This window comes from Ovis aries, chromosome 1 (assembly GCF_016772045.2).
Source record: "Ovis aries strain OAR_USU_Benz2616 breed Rambouillet chromosome 1, ARS-UI_Ramb_v3.0, whole genome shotgun sequence".
Classification (NCBI taxonomy): domain Eukaryota; kingdom Metazoa; phylum Chordata; class Mammalia; order Artiodactyla; family Bovidae; genus Ovis; species Ovis aries.
Genome location: NC_056054.1, coordinates 238,410,683 through 238,432,380, shown reverse-complemented (window position 1 = coordinate 238,432,380; position 21,698 = coordinate 238,410,683). Strand labels below are relative to the sequence as shown.

The 21,698-nt window shown below is 34.1% G+C and overlaps 1 protein-coding gene across 6 annotated transcripts in view; it reads left to right on the top strand.

Annotated features, from left to right (window-relative positions):
• Positions 1-21,698, top strand: part of TSC22D2 (TSC22 domain family member 2) — a 51,504-nt gene that overhangs the window by 4,108 nt on the left and 25,698 nt on the right. For 4 of the 6 annotated variants that reach the window (XR_006056962.2, XR_006056963.2, XM_004003260.6 and 1 more), the window contains exon 2: positions 9,976-10,047. The exons of the other annotated variants lie outside the window; for them this stretch is intronic. Coding sequence is in view for 2 of the 4 variants with exons in the window: in XM_004003260.6 (XP_004003309.4) it covers positions 9,976-10,047 (72 nt within the window). In the remaining 2 variants the exon portion in view is untranslated. The remainder of the gene's footprint in view (positions 1-9,975; positions 10,048-21,698) is intronic. 6 annotated transcript variants of the gene reach the window in all.

Genomic DNA, 21,698 nt, shown 5'->3' with positions numbered 1-21,698 from the left:
ATTTTACGTGTGGTAAAGGATCAGAAGTACCTTTATAGATTTCTGATTAACTAGAATACGTGAGACCTGTTAAAACTTTTTCTTCTTATTTTCTTCTGAGTTTCTTCACATTCTTTTCATTTTGAATTACCCTTGTATTTTTGTTACATACTTCTGTGGGTTTGAAATGCTCACTGAAATTCATCCTCTCTTCAAAGTTCATCTTTTTTTATAGGAGATTTGCTTGTGGGGTGTCTATCTTTTGAGAACCCTTAGAGAATACCACATGTCCATAAGTGAGCTCAACTAGTCACTGAGAAATTTTATGTGGATGGGACTACCAAATAAAGACTGATTCCACAAGCCACTCAGAAAAATCCTTCTCTACATTTTCTGCCATATTTCACTTTTCACACATTGGTGCAGACCTGAAATGCCACTTGAGTTTATTTGTTCACCTTTGGTAATAATCGGCAGGCATCTTCCCTTTTCTAGCTGCCAGAAGCCAATTTTTTGATGGGTTGGTAAATAATCATTTGCTTACCTCTCTGTTCGTGTTGTACATCCCTCCACCTCATATCTCTTCAAGAAATAATGACTGGTTTCTCAGCCCCTTAGCACCCCAAAAACACATGCACACCTGTGAATTGAATGTATTTTTCTCTCCTTCATACCTCTCAGTTTTTTTTCAGTTACATTTGCCAGAACTTTAATGTGATGATATGGTATGAAGCAGAGAGATCTGTTGATAAATGGGAACTCTGGGTTGTATCCTTTAGGATATGACCTCAAAGATGCATTTATTTCTTCTCTTTATTAAAAGAGTTGGTAATTTCAAGAATCTTATTTCCAAACATATGACTATCTGAATTACAGATACTACTCTATCAGTATTCTTATCAATTTTAACAGTTAACCAGTGCTGGGGTTTTCCTGTGTGTATCCTCCTATTTTAAATGTGGCACTTCCCTCCCCCACCCAGTCTTTAAAGTCTTCATTGCTTATCAAATGTGCATTTCTAATTTTTGCTATAGTCTTCCATTGGTTTCTAATTTAACATGCCAGTTTCCAAGATGTAATCTTACACATTTGACTGTTTTGTCACTGGACCAACACACCTGGTGAAGGAATAAATCCATTAAGTAGAAATAGTTTTGGGGTCTTTTTAAATTTGTTTTTTAATGGAAAGCCTTTGTAAAAGAGAGCACATTTTAAAGGTGTATGCGTGAAATTAAATAACAGTTTTTCCAGTGGTATGTTTAAATTACTGAGATGAGTACTGTTGAGGAGATAGTACTAAAAAAATCACATTAAATATCTTTAATATGATTTTAAGTTGCCTTTAATTAAAATCTTCATACAGTTTTATTTGCAGTCATTCAGATGTAAATAAAATACTGGTGTGAGAGGTCTTGAGTAATTATTAATAGGTTGACAAATTTCAGATCCTTAAATATTTTTTTAAAAGATGTTTGCCTTTTAAAAAGCCGTTAAGATGTCAGTAAACACTATTTCTTTGAGAAAAGGAAGGAAAATGGAAGATAAAAAGATTCAGGTGGTTTAAGTTAATATATTAAACACTCTAGTAGATACTGGTTCTGTTACTTAATACAAGGATCTATATTGTCTCATTTTGAGACCATTTAATTTAAAGAATCAGACCTTATATACTATTCATATCTTTAAAGGGGCTGATGGTTTTGTATGCCAAGTAAGAAAAGTCTTGAAGTTCTCAGTTGACATTGCCTGTTGAGCTTATATTGTTAATTAGCATAACATTGTATATCATTCTAGCTTAATGGTCAGTTGTTGAGATTATTTAAGTTGATTTTGCGTAAACTGGAGGATATAATAGTGGTTGAAAGCATGATTCATAAAAAATTCGTAGACATATCTACAGTAAATGTTACAAAAAAATTTTAACCTACCTATAGACTTAACAGATTCCTATGGTAAAAGGGGGAGGTGCAAATATTACTGGCCCTTTTGGAAAAGGAATACACCACAGATCGTTTTCCATAGATAACTGCCCAATGTGAACTCTGTAGGCCACATTCCAGAAACTCATGAATGGCTGCAATTGTGAACTGTCAACTGCAACCAAAAGACTGTTGAAAACCTGATTGTAAGGATCCTCTAGTGGCAGATATCTTTATATCTTGTTAATAGTTTTATTTGTGTAGTTTGCTAATGACTGCTGATAAAAGAGTATAAATTGTGAGTGTTAAGTGGTGTGTCCTGGTATGTGCTATAAACACAGATTTTGTTTGTATAGTTGTATATATAGATATGTGTATGAGATATACATATAATTTTTTTAATGAATTTTTTTTTTTTTTTTTAACATTTAAGAGAATTAGTAAATGTGTATCGGGAGGCAAAACTGTCGCTCTTATCTGTGTTTTAAAAACCTGTAAGTAACTTCCCAGAGCTCTGAAAAAACTTAACTGCATTTAGTCTTTAAAAGTGAAAGCTCCTTTCTTGAATCTGTATTTCTTTGGGAGCTTATGGTTCCTTATCAATATTGAATTTTGCCTTGTGGCTTTATAGTTGATGTTTAAATCACATACTAGATACCATCTTAGCCTAAGTACTCTTACTGAGGATTTTGTAATCAAAGTTTGATTGACATCATATGAGTGACATTGTTATTTAGTATAAAAACTGATACTGATGCATTCATCAGAGTGCCTCACTGGTATGCTTTAGTCATAAAACCTGGCTCTAAGTCAAGGAAATTATGATACATTTCCAGAAAGGCCAGTGATCAAAAAGTGCCTGAAATTCTTAAAACCAGGAACTCTATCAGCAGGCATATAGCCTTTTTTATTCACGGTGACACAGTTGTTTAAAAGTTTCTGTGAACTAAATTGTATGGACTGAACGTTGGTTAACTTTTTTAGAAAATATAAGGGCTTTTATGTGTGTGGATAAGATACATTGCCAAGTAACATTTATTAACAGTCTTTTTCTTGAAAGTGATGGAGGGTATTTTGAATTATAGTGAGAAGTTTTTCTTTTTTTTTTCAGTACTGGTAATGGAGTATATGTTTTCTCCCTTATGAGAATAAATGTAAGACCAGTCTGTTCTTTGGGAATTTTGATAGCACTAATTTGGAAATAATAAAACATGATACTAGATTTATGACCTGGTACTTGGTAATTCAGTCGGTAAAGAATCTGCCTGCAGTGCAGGAGACCTAGGTTCGATCCCTGGGTTGGGAAGATCCCCTGGAGAAGGAAATGGCAACCCACTCCAGTATCCTTGCCTGGAAAATCTCAAGACAGAGGAGCCTGGTGGGCTGCAGTCCATGGGGTCGCAAAGAGTCGGGCATGACTGAGTGACTAACACACTTAGTCTTTCTCAGCACCAGAAGAAGTTAAAGGGTGCTCTAGAGTCCTCTCTAGAGTCCTTTAGTAACAAAGAGCTGCCCCACCAATCAGATGGTAAAGAAACCAAAATGAATCTCTTCCCTGAGGAACGGTTTGATAGGGGAGTATAAAAGAGTCTTGACTTTTTTTTCCCTAAAATGGTAGAAGCTGAGGGATTTAGGGAGTAGGAAGTAATAGCAGATAACCAAGACAGAAGTAAATATAGTGAAATAATATGAAATATGGTCTCAAAAAGAATAGGAACCATACCATGTTACTAGTAAGGAACAGTGGTCTAATTTCTTCTTTTAATAATTGTTTTAGACCAGTATGTATTTCCTTTTCCAGAAAGATACTGTTTATTTCTTAATTGAATTACTCCTTAAATAGAAGAGAGGCTTTACAAAAACAGGTATATCTTGTTAAATGTAGCCTGAATAATAATGTTCTAAGGAATCTTTTTATTAGTGGGAAGAGCAGATTTTTAATAAGTCTTAATTGTTGACAGTGTTGAAGGGATATGTGTAGCAAAATTTCTGAATTATAATAAATCCCTTAAGTTTTTTCTTTATACTAAATCAGTAGTCTTATGATTTGAAGCTGTTCTTTTAAATCATGTAATACAAATTTCTGCCTCCACAAAGAATATGCATTCTGAATCATTTGTATAATTAATTAGGTCTTTACCAGAATAATTCTTGAACACACCAGATTATTCAGTATTTGTTATATTCTTAATCTGGTTTTGCTTAGGGTAAAAATTGGGACTCCTGTGTAAAGATTTAGGAACAGTAATTTGTATCATTCTTATACATCATTTCATGATTTTTCATAATATTTTAATGTATACTCTTCAGATTTGACTGGTAACATTAAGGTATATTGATTATCTGCTCTACCTCTAAAAAGTATGTGATTGGTTCTATTTTTAAATCAGGTGAATTAAATTTCATCTATGCTACTTTGGACTGCTTACCACTCAAATTTAAAGCCTCAAGTCAGGTTAAAGTTTTTAGTTTTAGTTTTATGTCTTTTGTACTCAAACTACCTTTTGTTAAAAAAGAATGAACTCATATTCTTTAAGTTGTACATTTATATATGATGGTTATGTAAAAATTTTGTAGATCATTGAGTTAATAATGTTCACCATGGACATAGACAATTAGTAAACGTCCTGATAATTTATACTCATCATAGTAGGCAAGACAAATAAGTGAAGTCTAAATGTTAAGTTACTTAAAGCCTCCTTTCCCATAAACTCTTACTAAAATCTGATTAAAGAATATAGATATCTAGAAGAGAAACTGATTAATTTGTCAATATTATAAATAATGCTAGTGTGTTTTAAATGTTATCGGTAAAGATTTAGGCTATCCATCTTCATTGTTACACAAGTAAATTGTTTAATCTGTGTATGAAGGATACTCAAAAGTTTAAGGCTGACTGGTTTCTAAAATAGAATTAGAATTCAGTTTCAATAATTGGTATTATAAGTAAACCAAAACAAATCCATGTTATATGGTCTACCTAGCTTTTGAAAACAAAGGAGAGGGGGCTCTTGATCAAATAATCTATAGTGTGTTTAGTTATGTACCATATGGCATATCATGAGTGACCATTAAAGATGATGAAACCAAGAGTCTTCGGTTTTGATCCAAAAATGTAATTGCATGGCATGGATATAATTAGAGAAAAGGAGACATTGGTTCAGGCCAGAAAAAGTCATGATATAATAAGTGGTTCAGAAACTTGTGTTCTAATCCTGGCTTTTCCACCATTTAGCTGATTTATTTGATCAAGTCATTTAATTTTCTTGGTTTTCCTCATTTTCCTGAGCCTTTGGTCAGACTTTAAGATTACCTAAGTCCATTTATGAGAGAGCTGCCAACTTAAACCTTCCTCTTGGTAAAACCCTTTTCCTGCCCTTAGACTAATGTGTGACCCAAAAAATGAAGTTTACAAATACTCTGTAAGCAAGTTGAATGCCCAGGAAAAACATTTGCAATATGTCAGTCATTCAGCTTTCTCTGCATTCTCTGAGTAGTACAGACTGAGATACAGAAATAAGACTTATCTTCTCCTTTAAGATATCGGGATTTATGGAAACAATTAGCAATTGTATACTTCATTGTAGGCTGTGATGGAATATTTAAGTTATTAATGCGAACAGTTTAGGACATCAAGTCAGATTTGTGTAGGGAGGGAATAGTTAGACTGATTTCTGTTTAAATTATTCTCTGCATAGGTAATATATTTATACAGTTTAAAATTCAAAATATGCAAGTATAAATTGAAAGCCTTTCTGCCACCTCTGTTCTTCTACCCAATTTCTGTCCTCAGAAGCAACCCATTATTAGTTTTGCATTCTATGGAAGCTAACTCTTTGAACTGAATCTTAAGAGTCACTCAGATTGGGTCACTGATGAAAGAAGCAGATGATTTTCCAAGTAGGAGGGCAGTTTTGTGTAACAATGTGGAAGAGTAAGACTGTCCGATGTGGAACATGATGTGATTAATTTGACAGTAACCAGAATGTTTAAGGGCTTAAATGTCACAGAAAGAAATTGAGATTTTTACCATTGAAGTTTGTGATTGCTGTTCTTGAAGTTTCTTGAAGCTTTTATTGTTTAAGTAGTATGTATCTTGGAACCATTTCAATACCCTTTTATAGTGATTATTGTATTTTTAATTAAAATCTTGTGATAAAGTTGTATATAAGGAAATCCTGGGGGAGATCTGAATCCCAGAGGTCAAATTCTCCAATAGAATGGACTAAATAACTTGGTATCTACCTGGCTCCAGGTTCATGCATTCTGCTTGCCTTAAGTATTCTGTTTGCCCCAGTAGTACCTTAATAATGGTAAACTATTTGGTATATGTTAATATACTCTACCAAAAGTTGATTTTTATATAACATATTTAGAAATCATAACCCTGTATTAAACACAGACCAGGCTTGTTTTAGAGCCTATGTATACATAATCTCATTTCATCTTTTCAGTGATTGTAGTGACTGTTTTTCTCCCTCTTTTTATGGATTAAGGAAACTGAGGATTTGAGTCACATAGCTGTTAAGTCAAACAAGGCATAGTTCAGATTCAGGCTTTCAGACTCCATAGCCAGCTCTTGGATATTCCCAGGGTTAATTTTATTACTTTCCTGGCTATGAGATAGGATAAAGGAAAAGCATCTGTAGACACTGATCTGTTGTGTTGTAACCTTTTACCTAAAGAATGTTTTTAAAATCATTTAAAGTTTGTAGATTATAATGTTGGAGAGATGGCCCTTGTTCCTTTGCTTACTGTGTTTCCCTGGTTTCTATTTAGAGATTTCTAAAGTTGAGGTACATATGTTTTTTCTTGCCATTATAGTTGGCAACCCTACAGAGATAGTATCTTAGTTTAGCAGGTAGACATACGTGACATTTAACTTACTTTCTCAGGTATTACATTCATGTACTTGATAATTATCATGACAGACTACTCAGTATATAAACTCAGAGAGAATGTTTATTGTCTGTTGGTTTTGAAATTTTTTTACAAATAGGAAAACAATGTTTTCCTGTAGCAGGCTGAAATAAATTGAGAGTAAGCCACACCTCAGTCTTTGAAGAAGTGCTTCTTTAGCTTTATATTTAAATTAGTATCTTATATTTATATATAAATACTTTATATTTAGTTTACATTGACATCAAATATGTTAGAAAAGTGGTTTCAAATTTTATTTCTTGAGCAGAAGAGCATCTGTGTCCAAATCTCCAAAAAATTTAGTATTTCTAACAAATTTTTAATATCAATTGCTTCTTGATGCCTTCAAATATCATAGACTATAAACTTGAAATGCTCCGCATTAACAGTGTTTTCCTTGGACTCTTGATTTCCTCAATTTTATGCCATTCCAAAACAAAAGTCTTTGATCTGACCCTTCAGTATTACAAATGGCCCTTTTGAAATTCGCCATCAACTAGGTTTCATAGACTTGACTCCTTTAATCTGTGCCTGCTAATCAGTGTTTTGAGATTAATTGTTGCTGTTTGCTAAAAAGCTCTCCGTGTATGGATAACATCCCAGCTTAAGTATTCCAGAAACCAAAAATTTCATATTTTTAAGACTATCTAAATGTTTATCCCTGGAATCTCAGCTATTTAAAAATTTTTATACTGCGTAGATTATATAAATCCATATGGCTTATTTATTTCGAATATATATGTAAAAAGGAATTGTTAACTGCCAGCTCTTGCAACCTAAATGTTTTTGTTGACATGTTCTAAAGACTAAGTACATTTATAGTATTGTATTTCACAGATTTTTTCTTTCTTGCCCCCAGGATACACATCTTAACTGCAGATATATTCTTTTACACTTCTGCCTTTGACTTATGAGAAACATTTCATTATTAGTATCTGTGCTAAAATGCTGGAATTTCATAACTAAAGTCTTGTGACTTCATTTAAAACTAATTTATTTGCATTTGGATTTAATTTAAATTAAATATATATGTTTATATTTTTCCAAAATTGGGATCTAATGGTCTTTTAAAGTATATCACCCTTAAAAATATATTGTAAATGTTCTTTAATGAATTTTTAATTCCAGACTTACACAGTAACTTTTAAGTTTACTCTTTGTTATTTTCTTGTATTTACTACCTTCCTCTTTGTGTCACTTTGTTTATTTTAAACCCAAGGTCTCCAAACAGACCTGTGTGAATAGCAAATTTGTTCCCATATGCTCTTGGGTGAGACTGCTAAAGAAAGCCAAATTGAGTTTTCAGTTGGTTTAGTTGGCTTTCATTTAATTTGGCAGACAGATTTTCTAAGTACAGTGGAAAAAAAAAGAGCCATGGTAAATACATCTAGAGAGGGTGCAAGTTATTAAACAATAGCAACTTCTTAATTCTTTCTTGATATTAGTCAGTTTACTCAGTGCCTTCAATTGCCTTGGATTTAGTCAAGAGGAAAGTGCAGAAATAGTAAAAAGAATAGAAAGGAGTTAAAGTAGGGAAAGCGAAAAGAACACATACTGAAGACTCCTAATTAATCAAACAGTTGAACTGGTGACATGCTGGCATCTAGTGTCTGTCTGCCTTTCTTAGTTTGGGATCATCTGAAAGGTGCCTTCTGGTTAAAATTTAAAATGGTTTTTTTTTTTTTTTTAATTCAGCAGATAATGTATCTTAACTTGAATTTTGTAATCATGGAATACTATTGAATGTTTTATTTGATGATCAGTGATACTTGTTGATACTTGGTTGTTATTCCAGTAGAACTTGGAAATAGTTTTTCTTATTGTACTAATAATACTTCAGACTCTCCTAAGGCACTAGTTAGGATCTTAGAATTTCCCTGTTGTATCTGAAGTTCATTTTGATGATAAAGATAATAGCTGTCACTTACTGAGCATTGACAGAATGCCAGGAACTTTATATATAGTCTCAGTTCTTGAACTGCCCTGCAAGGCTAACTGGTAATGTCACCATTTAACTGATAAAGAGACAGACCTAGAAAGGTTAAAATTTAACTCTGCTGTATGCTTAGCATAGTAGTTTGAGTATAAATTCTGGGACCAGATTGCCACTTAACTAGCTTTGTGACATTCATCAGGTTCTTCTCTCTGATCCAGTTCCCATGTCCATGAAATGGGAATAAAAATAGCACCTACCTCTTAAGACTGTTGTAGTATTGAGTTAATAAATGTAAAGCACTTAGAACAGAGTCTGGTATGTAATCAGCACTTAGCTTGCTTAGTCTTAGCTTGCTGCTGTGTCTCTGCTACAGCATGCATCGGGAATTATGGAAGTGGCATGGCAGGTGTGCAGATTGGGAGCTGGGGGTACTGCACATATGCTGGGGTGGCAGAGAAACTGGCAGTCACCTGAGAAACAACTTCTGAGATGTGAAGTGAAACAAGCATGCTGGGAGCTTGTCCCGTCAAGATTCTGTAGGATAGCCCTAGGGAATATTTCTCCAGGGAATTAGTAGAACTGGATGGTGATAAAGGCATATAAGCTCTTACCCCTTAAGGGGACACTGTACAAATGCGAGAAATTAGAAAGCTCCCCTCTAGTTGCAGCATCATTTTTTGTCTTAACCCAGGGAAACCATACATAAATGGACTCTGAAGGTGGAAGTTGTGCAGAGTTCAACCAAGAAAAGAACTTGGTCACCATCAAATCCTATCAAGTCGGTCCTGTGAAGAATTTTTATATTATGAAGGTTTAATTTATTTTATGTGAACACTATACCTGAGAACAGCTTTGTTAAACTGTTGACATGTGTAGGGATTTATAAAGGCATCTGATAAAAAATAGTTGCTGATTAAGCTACGAGTTGATCATGCTCATAGGCATATAAACACACACACACACAACTGGATGCTAGTTAGTATTTAATTTTATCTGTATTGTCCCATTCTTTTCCTCCATTGTTGTTGGGGTCTGCTGGATTTTGTCCAGCTTTTAAATTCTTTTGAAATGTTTTTAATCAAGCTAATGTGGGGTTTTTTTTTTTTTTATTAAAGTGGTTGCACTGTGTTAGAAATTTAAAATATTCCTTCTTTTTTTGAAAAGTAGTGATTTTACTGTACTTTCTCAACTTCATTTCCATTTGATTCTTGGGTCTCACAGGAATCCTTCAACTGCTTTCTACCAAGCGTTCCATTTGAACACGGTTCAGGAATCAAAGAACCTCTGGGATAGGTATGAATACTTGCATATAAAATGCATACATGCAACAGTGTATGCATGAATTGCTTTGTACAGTTTCTCATCGTTAAAACTGATCTTTATATGGTGGGGGGGAAATCACATGGTATCTAGCATGAGATAAAGCAGCAAAATAAACCAAAAGGACAATATGTATTTTAAATAGAATATGAACATACTTTTTTGCACTTTAAATTTTTGAAGGGCTTACTCTACTGGATTTTATTACATGAAATATCCCCTTACCCATGTGTGTTTAATATAAAAATATGTTCTATTAAAAAAACCTACAGTTAACTTTATGCTGTTTTATATCATTTCTCTCTAAAAAGCCTCAGTGACTCAAAGCAGAATGTTATTTCATGCTAAGAAATTGGGGAAGGGAAAAGACTAAGGTATTAAAGTAGCAATCGTTTAATTCTTGGCAAGAAAGTTTAACCTTAAGCTTATTTACTAGAATTCACTATATCTGATTACAGTTTTATAAACCCCTAAAATAGTTTTTCTCACAGAAATGTTGTATAAATTTTTTTTGTAACTTTTTAAAGTATAGACTGAAGTCTTGGATTTCACATATGGCAAGAGATACTTTGGTTTATCTTTCTGCTTAATACACATTTAGATAGTATATGCTCTGTTCACTTATTTTGCTGAATATTTATTAGCACTCCATCAATCTGTGTCTAATTAACAGAAGTTGAGTGCAAACAATGTTTTTAAAATTCACACAAAGCTTTGTTAGATTCTTTTAACTCTGCCTGGCAGCACATTTGTGTCCTTTGGCATAGTTTGGATAACACTCATGGACTGAACTCCATCTCTCATTAGAATAAAGTATTGCTGCGTGCATGTACATGTCATGCTAAGACATGGTCTGTACAGTCTTTTAATTCTTAGGCTTGATTTACTGTATCACTCAGGATATTTTCTAACAAACTATCTTTTTGATAATGTGTTCCTTACTTAACTGAAAATGTTTTAAAATGGTTGCTTATAGAACAAGAAGTTTATAATGTATAGTGCTGTATTTATAGATTCAATTTTTAAATTGTACAGCTATAGCAATATCAAGACATAAATGTAAATTGTGGCATGAAACAGCATGAAGTTTTAATCATTCAGATGGCTTACCAATGTAGCCAGGGTGAGTACTTTAGAAAGGAAAAATCACACTCTTCTTAGAAATGTTATAAAATGTTTTTTAGATATATGATAATTTATTTGAAATAGCTAACTTTCATGAGCTACCATGATAGCAATATGAATAATACCTATTATTTTCATCAAAATGATGTAGAAAGGTTTAAACTTCACTTTTTGTAATTTAGATCTAATTAAAAGATTTCTTTTCATTATAAAGCAGCCATACAAGTTGCCTCCTCATCATCTGTTACCGCTAAATACATCTGTTTTCTTTTTTAGATCCTAGAAATATTTAAGGTATCAGAAGTGAGGCAAGTTGCTATATCTATAGTTTCTCATGGGTTGAAAATATTTTCTCTTCTCCTTGGAGCCTCTTTTGTCCAGAGCCACAGAAGTGTAATGGATACTTGGATAGTTGTCTATAGTGTATTAGTGCCAAAATATAATCAGAACTTTTATTCTAGATCAGCCATTCTTCACTGTAAATTGACATGCTGTTACTAAGATGATAAACTCAACCCCATGGAAACTGACTAGTTGTTTCCTTTTAGCTTTTCATCTAGTTTAATTTTCAGTTGAGAAGAGGAGTAGTGGCTGGCTTTGTTAGTTCTAAGCATCTACAGCTTCAATTGGCAGATATCTATAAACTTTTTAGGAGTTTAATACCTGGTAAAGTATTGTGGGACTGTTTATTCTTTTTCATTGCAGACAGAGGTTGAAGATTAATGTGTGTTAAGCTTTGAAAAACATCTCAGCTTATTGCCTTGTTCATTTTTGACTATTATAAATTTAAGCTTTTTTAAGTATTACTAATTTGGCAAGTCAGTATTTTTTAAGGATGGTATTATTAAATAGAATCCATTAAAGGATTTAAGGGGCTGTACAGTCCTTACATCATTTACTCACTAAGAGGTATAAATTTGTCTATCAGTGTGGATATATATGGTATTTCAGGCTCCCGTTTATGAAATCTTGGAAATCATTTTCGGTAGGGGCAGCTTTTAAGCCCTGTGCCAATTTTTATTAAACCTGCCCTAGATATCTGAAGATCCTTGGGTTTGTCTTACTCAGAAGACTGGGATCTTTTTTCCTAGAATTCTTTTAGCAGACTATCTTTAATCAAAATATAGGTACTGATATATCTTTCTCACATTGACTTAGAGCTATCTAATGGCCTTTTTGTTTTCTCTACTATTTAAATTAGAATTAGCAAGCTGAGAGACTTTGTGTCAGTCTGCCTCTGCCTATATTTAGATAGTTCCTCTTTCTGTTGATACCCAATGCTTTATTCAGTTATTATACTAAAGTCAAAGCTCCTGTCAAGCCTTCCTTTTCCTTTTCCTGTAGGTGCCATCATTTTCTGTCTTTCCCATTTGTCATTTGCAGAGTCTTCAGGGAATCAGTCAGCTGAAACCATCACCAAATAAAGAGCAGTAGATTCTAGTAGCTAAAATAATACAACTTTTTCTTAGGAAACCCAAATTAATTGCATTGACTGTTTTATTAAAATGAATAATGTAGCTTCCAGGTTTCACTTTTTAAGCCCTGTGCCAGTGTTTAGTGATAGCCTAGCCCGTTGGCATTTCAGAAGAGTAACTTGAGAATTTGACTTCTATTTTTCTTCTTTAAAAAACCAACTTTCCAAACTTAATTATTGGCATTGCTTTGTTGCATCACAGGATTACTTTAGAAAGTTGCCCTGATAATCACTAGGGGATAGGCTCTCATTGGGAGTCCTTTGTGTGCATAAGCTAAGGGTAAGAATTTATAGCAAACAACTTTTACCCTGTTGTAAATATCGAGTCAGGAAGATAAAGGAGTACTAAAGGGAAGAGATTTTACCTCAGGTAGACTAAAGAAAAAAATCGGGTAGCTTGTAAGGATTTATCCTTATTGATAAACACTTAGAAATGTTTCTGCCTTAATGAAGAAAATACTTAAAATGTAGTTAAACAATTAAAGTAACAGTGGCTAGGTACACCATCTGCTTGAGTCTTTTTGTCCTTCCTTATGACAGCACCAAAATTTAAAAGAGAAATGAATAAGGAAAGTAGTACACATGAATTATTAGCTTAAAGTGAATAAGTCTTTGGGTCTTTTACTCGGTTACTTGATGATTTCAGTTAAGTCTTTATAGTGATTATTTACTTTTCTCTATTTATATCTGGTTTCTAAATTGTTGAATTAAAATGTTCTTATTAAGTAACATCAAGTATTTTGTGTTAGGAGTATCCCAAGTGGCTCAGTGGTAAAGAATCTGCCTGCCAAATTAGGAGATACAGGTTTGATCACTGGGTTGGAAGATTCCCTGGAGAAGGAAATGGCAACCACTCCAGTATTCTTGCCTGGGAAATCCCATGGACAGTAGAGCCTGGCGGGCTACAGTTCATGGGTTGGCAAAAGAGTCTAATATAACTTAGCAACAAAACAACAACAAAAAATTTTGTGTTAGAAAAGGTGTCCAACATTTCCTATGGTTATGAGATTCCACTTTTGAAGTTAGGAGTAAATCAAAACTAAACCATGAGACAATTTGTTCTGTCCTCCTCCAGGAAGCTTGGTGACATCATTAACACCCATTTATTAACCCAAATGGAAAAAAATCAAGTTTCAAAGAATTAACCATGGTGGGCTACTTGTTAGAGATTGTAACTGGTTAGTGTGCTCTCTTGATAATTACACTGTAAGTACTTTGAGGATATGAGCCCAAACTGTGTCTAACCATATGCGATACATTTCTTAATAATTTGTACCTTAAGTACTTATATAATTTATTATCTGATTGTATTTTGACCAATTCCAATTAAGGGTATCTAGTAGAGGATAATCAGAGATACTAAAAATTAGAGGAAGTTTTTAATAGCCTGTCATCTTTTTCCCAGGTGGCACTAGTGGTAAGAACCCACCTGCCAGTGCAGGAGACGTAAGAGACGTAAGAGTTCAGTCCTTGGGTCGAGAAGATCGTGGAGGAGGGAATGGCAACCCATTCCAGTATTGCCTGGAGTATCCCATGGATAGAGGAACGTGGCAGGCTGTAGTCCATGGGGTCACAAAGAGTTGGACATGACCTAAAGTGACTTAGCACGTCACCTTTTTTAGGACTGGATCTCCGAGTTAGATGAAAACCTAAGAACATGCTTATAAAATGTTCAAATGACATTAAAGCAGGAAGTCATAGCTATTATTGGATGATAGCATTTGTGAATGTAACCGTCTAAAGTATGTGCAGAAATTCAGAAAGTGAAAGAACGTGTATGTATACTCAGGAAGGTTGAAACTTAGCTGAATAGGTAGAGTAAAAAGTATCTAGATAACACTAGTTGGCTGCGTTTTATAGTTACTGCTTAACAGATGACGGGCCTGCCACAAAAGCTAATGTAATGTGAGGCAATATTTATATAACTAGAATAAATAGGAAAAGATGGTGACAGACCTACTGTACTTCATTTCTGTAGGCTGGTTCCTCTAAACACAAAGCTAACTAGAAAATCTAATTTATATTCCACCTGGACAGCCAGGTGGGAATTTCAGTAGGAAGACTTGAGCTTATTTTCTGAAAGAAAATGGGTCCTCTGGGAAATAGCCCTGCCATCACTAGAAATAATAAAGCGGTCTTCCTGGCTGTTAGGAATGTTTGAGGTTAAGAGCCAGTTACTTTTAAAATCCCTACTGTGCAGAGTATTATTGTGCCGCTTAGTTCTAAAGAAAGAAAAGAGGTAAGAAAAGTTTTGAAGTTGATCTGCTTCATTTTGTTTTGTCTTTGTTGCCCATTAGTTTTAGAAAACCTCAAAGAGCTGTGTATTTATTTAAGGAATGGAGGCTTAACAGACCATTGGAAGGTTAATGGGAGGTTAATAAAATTCTTTCCCTATTAGGACAGATTTCCCATGTCAGAGGCAATTAAGTTGTGGCCACAAATTGGGAAACCAGTGATTGAGTAGAATTCAGTTGTGCGGGCATGCTTAGTTGCTTCCTTCAGTTGTGTCTGACTCTTTGTGACCCTATGGACTATACAGCCTGCCAGGCTCCTCCAGGCAAGAATACTGGGGCAAGTTGCCATTTCCTTCTCAAGGGGATCTTCCTGACCTAGGGATCAAACCCTGGGTAGATCTGCATTGAAGGGAAATCCTTTACCATTGAGTTACCTGGGAAGCCCCAGAATTTGGTCATGCAGAGTTAAAGGACTGAGGAGGCACATTGCGGTTAGAGGAAATGCTGTGAACCACTGTGGAAGTATATGGTAAGGATGGTTAAATTTGATTGGTGCGTAAAACATATGAAGATGACAGAGAAAAGATGGTAGATTCGTTAGAGATCAAAGATATTAGGAAGGTGATGAAGGTCTGAATTAGGCAATAGAGATGAACAAAGGGGTTTCCTAGGTGGCGCTAGCAATAAAGAGCCTGCCTGCCAATGCCAGAGATATTAGAGACATAGGTTTGATCCCTGGGTTGGGAAGATGCCCTGGAGAAGGTAATGGCAATCCACTCCAGTATTCTTGCCTGGAGAATCCCATGGACAGAGGAGCCTGGTGGGCTACAGTCTATAGGGCTGCAAAGAGACAAGGCTGAAGTGACTTGGTGCGCTCGCACTTATGAAAGGAAAGGTTGATGAAAGAATGGATATCAGAAGGTTAGAATTAAAGAATTCTGCTACTGATTAAGTATGACAGGGAAACAGTCAAATTTGACTTTGCCAGACCTAACTGAAGGAATAGTGGTATCATTACTAGTATTAGTGAAATTATTGGTTTGGGAAGAAGAAAATAGTAATGAGATTTTGCTTTGAGCTCAAGAGCCAGTGGAAGGTCAAGGTGGAAATATTCAGGGTGCAGCTCTAGCTGCAAACCTGCAGATTGATGGAGAAGTTAAGGCTAGAAGAGATTGAAGGATCTTTTATTTATTTGTTTCTTAGTTTATATTATTGTTTTATTCTAGAATTCAGGCTTTAGGAAAGGCTCATGTTTTCTAGGAGCAGAGTAGTGGAAAGGGGGCAGGCCAGGAGGACAGGCCTTGGGCAACACTATCTACATTTAGAGAATGAGGGAAACTTTGAAGAAGATAAGTGGTCTTAGAGACTAAAAGATTCCAAGAATATTAATTTTTACCCAAAAAGAAGGGAAAATGTTTGAATCTCTATTTTGAAAAAATTTCAAGTTTACAGGAAAATTACAAGAATAATACTATTGACCCTTAATGCAGGGATAAGGGGGTAACCAACCTTCTATGCCTGAAAATTCCTATGTAACTTAATAGTCAGCTCTCCATAGCCACAGAGTTCCTCCATATCTGTGGTTTTGTATACATGGATTCAGCCAACCTTAGACTGTGTAGTGCTGTAGTATGACTATTGGAAAAATCCACATATTAAGTGAACCCACACAGTTCAAATCCATATTGTTCAAGAGTCAGCTGTACAAAAGCATTTCAGTAATCTTAACAGATTTGACATTTGTTAGCATTTAGTCACACTTGCTTTATCACCCTAACATACCATTTAAGAGTAACTTGCAGATATCATCATGTTCATTCATCCCCAAATACTTTAGCATATATTTCCTACTATGTAAAAATAGTATAGCTACCAAATTCAGATTTGTTAGACTTACCTAATATGTAACATACAGTTCATGTACACATTCTGTTGGTTGTCCCAGTAATGTCCTTCATGACCATCTTTTACCTGATCAAAGAGCCTAAAAAGATCACAGATTACATTTAATTATGAAACATTTGTCTTTTTTCTCCTGTCTTATATAAATAAATATTGTATCCATCTTCTTTAAGATCATTTAAATAGTCACTAAAAAAGGAAGTGCCCGTGTTGTGCTTGAATAACAGGGAAAAATGCATCTGCCTTTTTACAGATGCATGTCTTTTTACAGTCTATGTTACAGGGGTTGGAAAGGAGAGAGATGAAAGGGTGTGCTGACTAGAATCCAGCTAAAACAACTACTGGGATTGGAGAAGTTTTTAAGAAGAGTCATATTTCTTAAAGTTTAGTAAGGAGCAGCAAAGGAAGGAGAACATGCAGATATTAATGAGGGTGTATCCCTTACAAGAGAAATTGAGGTATATTCATATACCAGTTTTTTCTGTACTATGGTTTTTATACATTAAGCTGGGATTTTAATAATATGAAGACATTCTTACTCACCACTTAGGTTTACAAAATACGTGATCGCTGTCCTTTAAAATCTGTTTTATCCTCCTAGTTTTATTGTGATAGTTGCTTAAGGTGTATTGTTTGCTGCTAGATTTTTAACCATAGATCTATATCTCATTGTCTGAAGTCGTGTTTCAGTGGATCCTAAGCATTTGTTCTCCTGTCAGCTTTTCTGTGACTAACAGAAATGGGACACCTGACATGCTGATACTATTTTCAGCACGTGACTGGACTTCAGAATTGGTGATGAGAAATTATTAACTGCTCATCGACTATGATATGCTTCTTTGTGCATGTGCTTACTGCCTTTCTCTTTAGTTAATAAATTTTCTCCATGTAAGTCACCACAACCTACCTACTCTGAAAGATTATGATAGTTATTTTTAGGATGAAACTTGAAAAGCAGTTTTAAAACATGGAAATAGTTGGTAAGGTCTCTTTATTATTGTTGATATTAATTGTTTAACTTTTCACTGAATAGATTTTAAGTAAATCAAACCCTTGAACAGAACAATGTGTGTGTAATTTGCTAAACCCATCTCTTTTTTTTTCCTACAGAATCTAGAACTCTGTAGCAAAGCTTTTTAAGAAAAGACTCTGAGTTTGTTCAGATGACAAGGAAATTCAAATATAGCCTGAAATTGTTGAACCAGATCAAACATACAACATCTGTTTGGAGGTTTTTTTCCATTCTAGTTCCTAACAGTTTAAAAATATGAATTCATACCTTTTCTCTGTACTGAAACCTGCAGATAGTTTTGGCAACCTGTTGAGAAGAAAGAAATATTAAGTGGAATTACTTTAATATTTTTATTTTCAGCAAGATTTGGGTTGGTAGGTAGTTAGACAAAAGAAATGACTGATTCCATTCCAACTGACATTCTTTGTGTGTGTGCATGTAATTGACTAATATTCTAAATCATGCAGATCAGGAAATGTGTTAGATTTTTGTGATTGCCATAGATCATTTATATGCATTTGCTTACTAGAAATTAGCTTCTATGTTTAGGTTTCACTTGACGACTTCTAAAATATTTTCCACATTTGACAAATTTAGATAGACGGTAATAATTTAGAATATGTATTCATTGATAAATATCCTCAAATAGCATTTTTATGCTGTTTCCTGGTTATTGTCAAAGTGTAAAGATTTTGGTTATAAATAGGAAAAGATATGGAGGGTCCGCATGGTATTTTTTTTCAGTTTTTAATTTAATGGTGATATTTGGCATGGAAATAGTGGTGGTGTAACCTATATCCTGGAAGCCAAAAACATCTTTCTACATGTCTACTTGGTGGTAATATCAAGGTAAAGAAGTATTCTCCTTCTAGCCCTGTGCACTATTAGAAGGAGAACAAGAAGGGAAAAAGTTGTGTCTGACTAATCCCACTCCTGTTCACAGTGTCTATTAACCATTAATCTTCAGAAAACTTCAGTATTTACAGCAACTGTTTCTTAGATATTACTAACTTAGTCCAGAAAATGTTGCTGAATACATATCTGGAATGGTCATAACATAGTTTGTTTTACAACATTAGCTGTTAACTCTTAAACATAACATGATGATATTTAAAATTTTAAGAACAGTTCTGTTTGCTTTATGTTAACTGTTCTTGGGCTTCCCTGATGGCTCAGAGGTTAAAGCATTTTGCCTGCAAGGCGGGAGATCTGGGTTCAATCCCTGGGTCGGGAAGATCCCCTGGAGAAGGAAATGGCAACCCACTCCAGTATTCTTGCCTGGAGAATCCCATGGATGGAGGAGCCTGGTAGGTTACAGTCCACGGGATTGCAAAGAGTTGGACACGACTGAGTGACTTCACTTTCACTTTAACTGTTCTTAACAAAGCTCAAAGTCAAATATGCAGCTTTCTGTTAACAAAGCCTGCAGAATGTTATTGTGTATATTTGAGTAATACATTTTTCCATTTTTATCTTCTCCCACCCCCAATTTCCATTTTTTGGTGGGTTTTTTTTTTTGGGTATCCCGTAGAAAGTTTTTTTTGAAAGAGAAGTATAAATCATTGTGAGTAAACATGATCGATCTATCTGTAACTATCTTGTTAAAGCTCTTTTTCCAAAGCTATATTATTTTTTATGTTAATTTCTTGAAACACTGTCTTTCCAGTATTCTTATTCTACTAGGTACATTTGTACTGATTTTTTTCCCATAAGTTTATCTTTGATATTTCTAGCCTGGTTTCTCTTACACATATGGGAAGTCCTTATGTAATTATCAGGGGCATGAGGGGTTGGTCCATATACCCCCTTTCTGCATTAAAAAATAAGCATTTCTGACCTTTTATAGAGAAGCAAGCATTGATTTTTATAATGTGTAGGAAATCACAGAACAGTGTAGTGAACTTTTTAAAAAATTGTTGTTTATACTTTGAAAGTGAAATTGTGTACCAAAAGAAGCTAAGGACATGCATTCAAATAGCAAGTTCCTTTAGGAACTCATATATAGGTTTGTCTGATTTCACTTACAGGTTTTCAGATAATGACTTGGAAATTGTAAATGGTCTACCTCTTTGCCCCTATGCTCACTCTTTTATTTTGTTAATATAAGTTTTCCATAAAGTTAGCTAAATGATGGTAAACTTTAGCCTGGTTCTTGCTGGGCTAAAAGAACATTTAATAGCTCATTCTCAGTTCAATAGAAATTTTTTCCTCAAAAATTAAAGAATGAAATGATAACTATAGGAAATATTCAAGATTTGTTTTTTATAGCAATCTTGCCAGAGATTCAAGATTATTAATAACTTCTAAACATTCATTTTTAGGAGAATTCTAAGTTAAATTTTAAAGGATATCTAAATTAATCTTAACTCTTTTAATGTATAAGCATTTTATCTACTCAATTTTATTTCAAATTTTTAATAAGAATTTCCTACATGTTAGAATTTAGTGATTGAAACTCTTCAGTTGTGAGCCTTGTTCTTGGTAGGAACTAATTTTGAGAATGCATGCTTGGGGAAAAATTGACACAGAAGTTTTGTATATTTTTAATGTGTATAACTCTTACATCCTAAATTTCCCATACATTTATATGGTGCATGCAACCTTAAAGTACCATTTTTATAAGTGTCACAGTACAAATAATTAAATCTGCTTTATATGGCTGGTTTAATTCTATCTTTCAGAGATTTTTTTCCAGGCATTTATCATGACAGTGCTTTTTGTTGGTAGGTCCTTTACTAAAAGACCGAGTAGTCTGCCATTTAAATGACCAGTTCATCAAAGTCTTACAGACAAGCAGCTTACCAGCATTACTAATTATATAGTTCAAGAAGCATTTACTTATGGCTGTGTATTGTATCTTCTCATGGGACTTGTCCCTCAAAAAAGTAAATCATTAAAGTAACTTCTTTTGCTTTTTAAATTATGGTAGTATTTTGGTTGATAGGAGATGAGAGTTGCGTAAAAACATTCTAAAAGCATTTTGATAGTGATGTTGATGAAATGACCGCAACCTTCAACTATTGTTTATCCTAATAAATAAGGATTTTTGCCTTCACCAGGTGATTACATTGTAAGGCTGTCCTTTGAAAATAAAATCTTTGATTTTGTTGAAGTCAAATGTGTTGTCAGGTTACATTTGGAAAGATTATATTTGTAAATTGAAAAAATTCAACTAGACCTTCAGATTACATAGAAGACTTTTAAATGACCGTGTGTGTTTATAACAGCATAACTCCAGCCCCCTATATTTGAGTCAGAATCTCTGGAGATGGCTGCAGAGTTTCCTTTACAATGCTGTCTTTGAGTTTTTTATAAATTTGCATATCTGATCTTCCTCAATAAGGGCTTTCCTCTTTCCCCCTCCCCTTTACCCCATTATGCCATTTTATTTAGGGTTTTAATGTAGGCAGAAATGTCCCCATAAATGTGTGGGTTGCCTTTCTATGGTTTATTGCCGACTAGAAATACATATCAGCATTCTTATCAAACAGAAAATTCAAGCAGAAAATGATAATATTACCTTCCAATGATTAAAACAGGTACCCAATTGAAAGCTTTTTTATAAAAAATTTAATAAATTTAAGATTATATTCTCAATGAAGTAATTTTTGCAATTATTTAATCTTCCTATCCCCGTATTTTCTTCCATGCCTATAGCAACTTAGCAGCAGCAGCAGCATACACAGATGAGCAGTAGGATTACTTTTGAGTAGGATACATTTGTTATATCTATTACATAAAACACGTACTAAAATTTTATTCTTTCCATCATGTTGTCTAATTTTAAAACTGGGGATGATAAAGATAGACTTGGATTTAGGTATTAAGTTAAATGCTGTCTTGAGCATTTAATGATTGATATAGATTATTACTGATC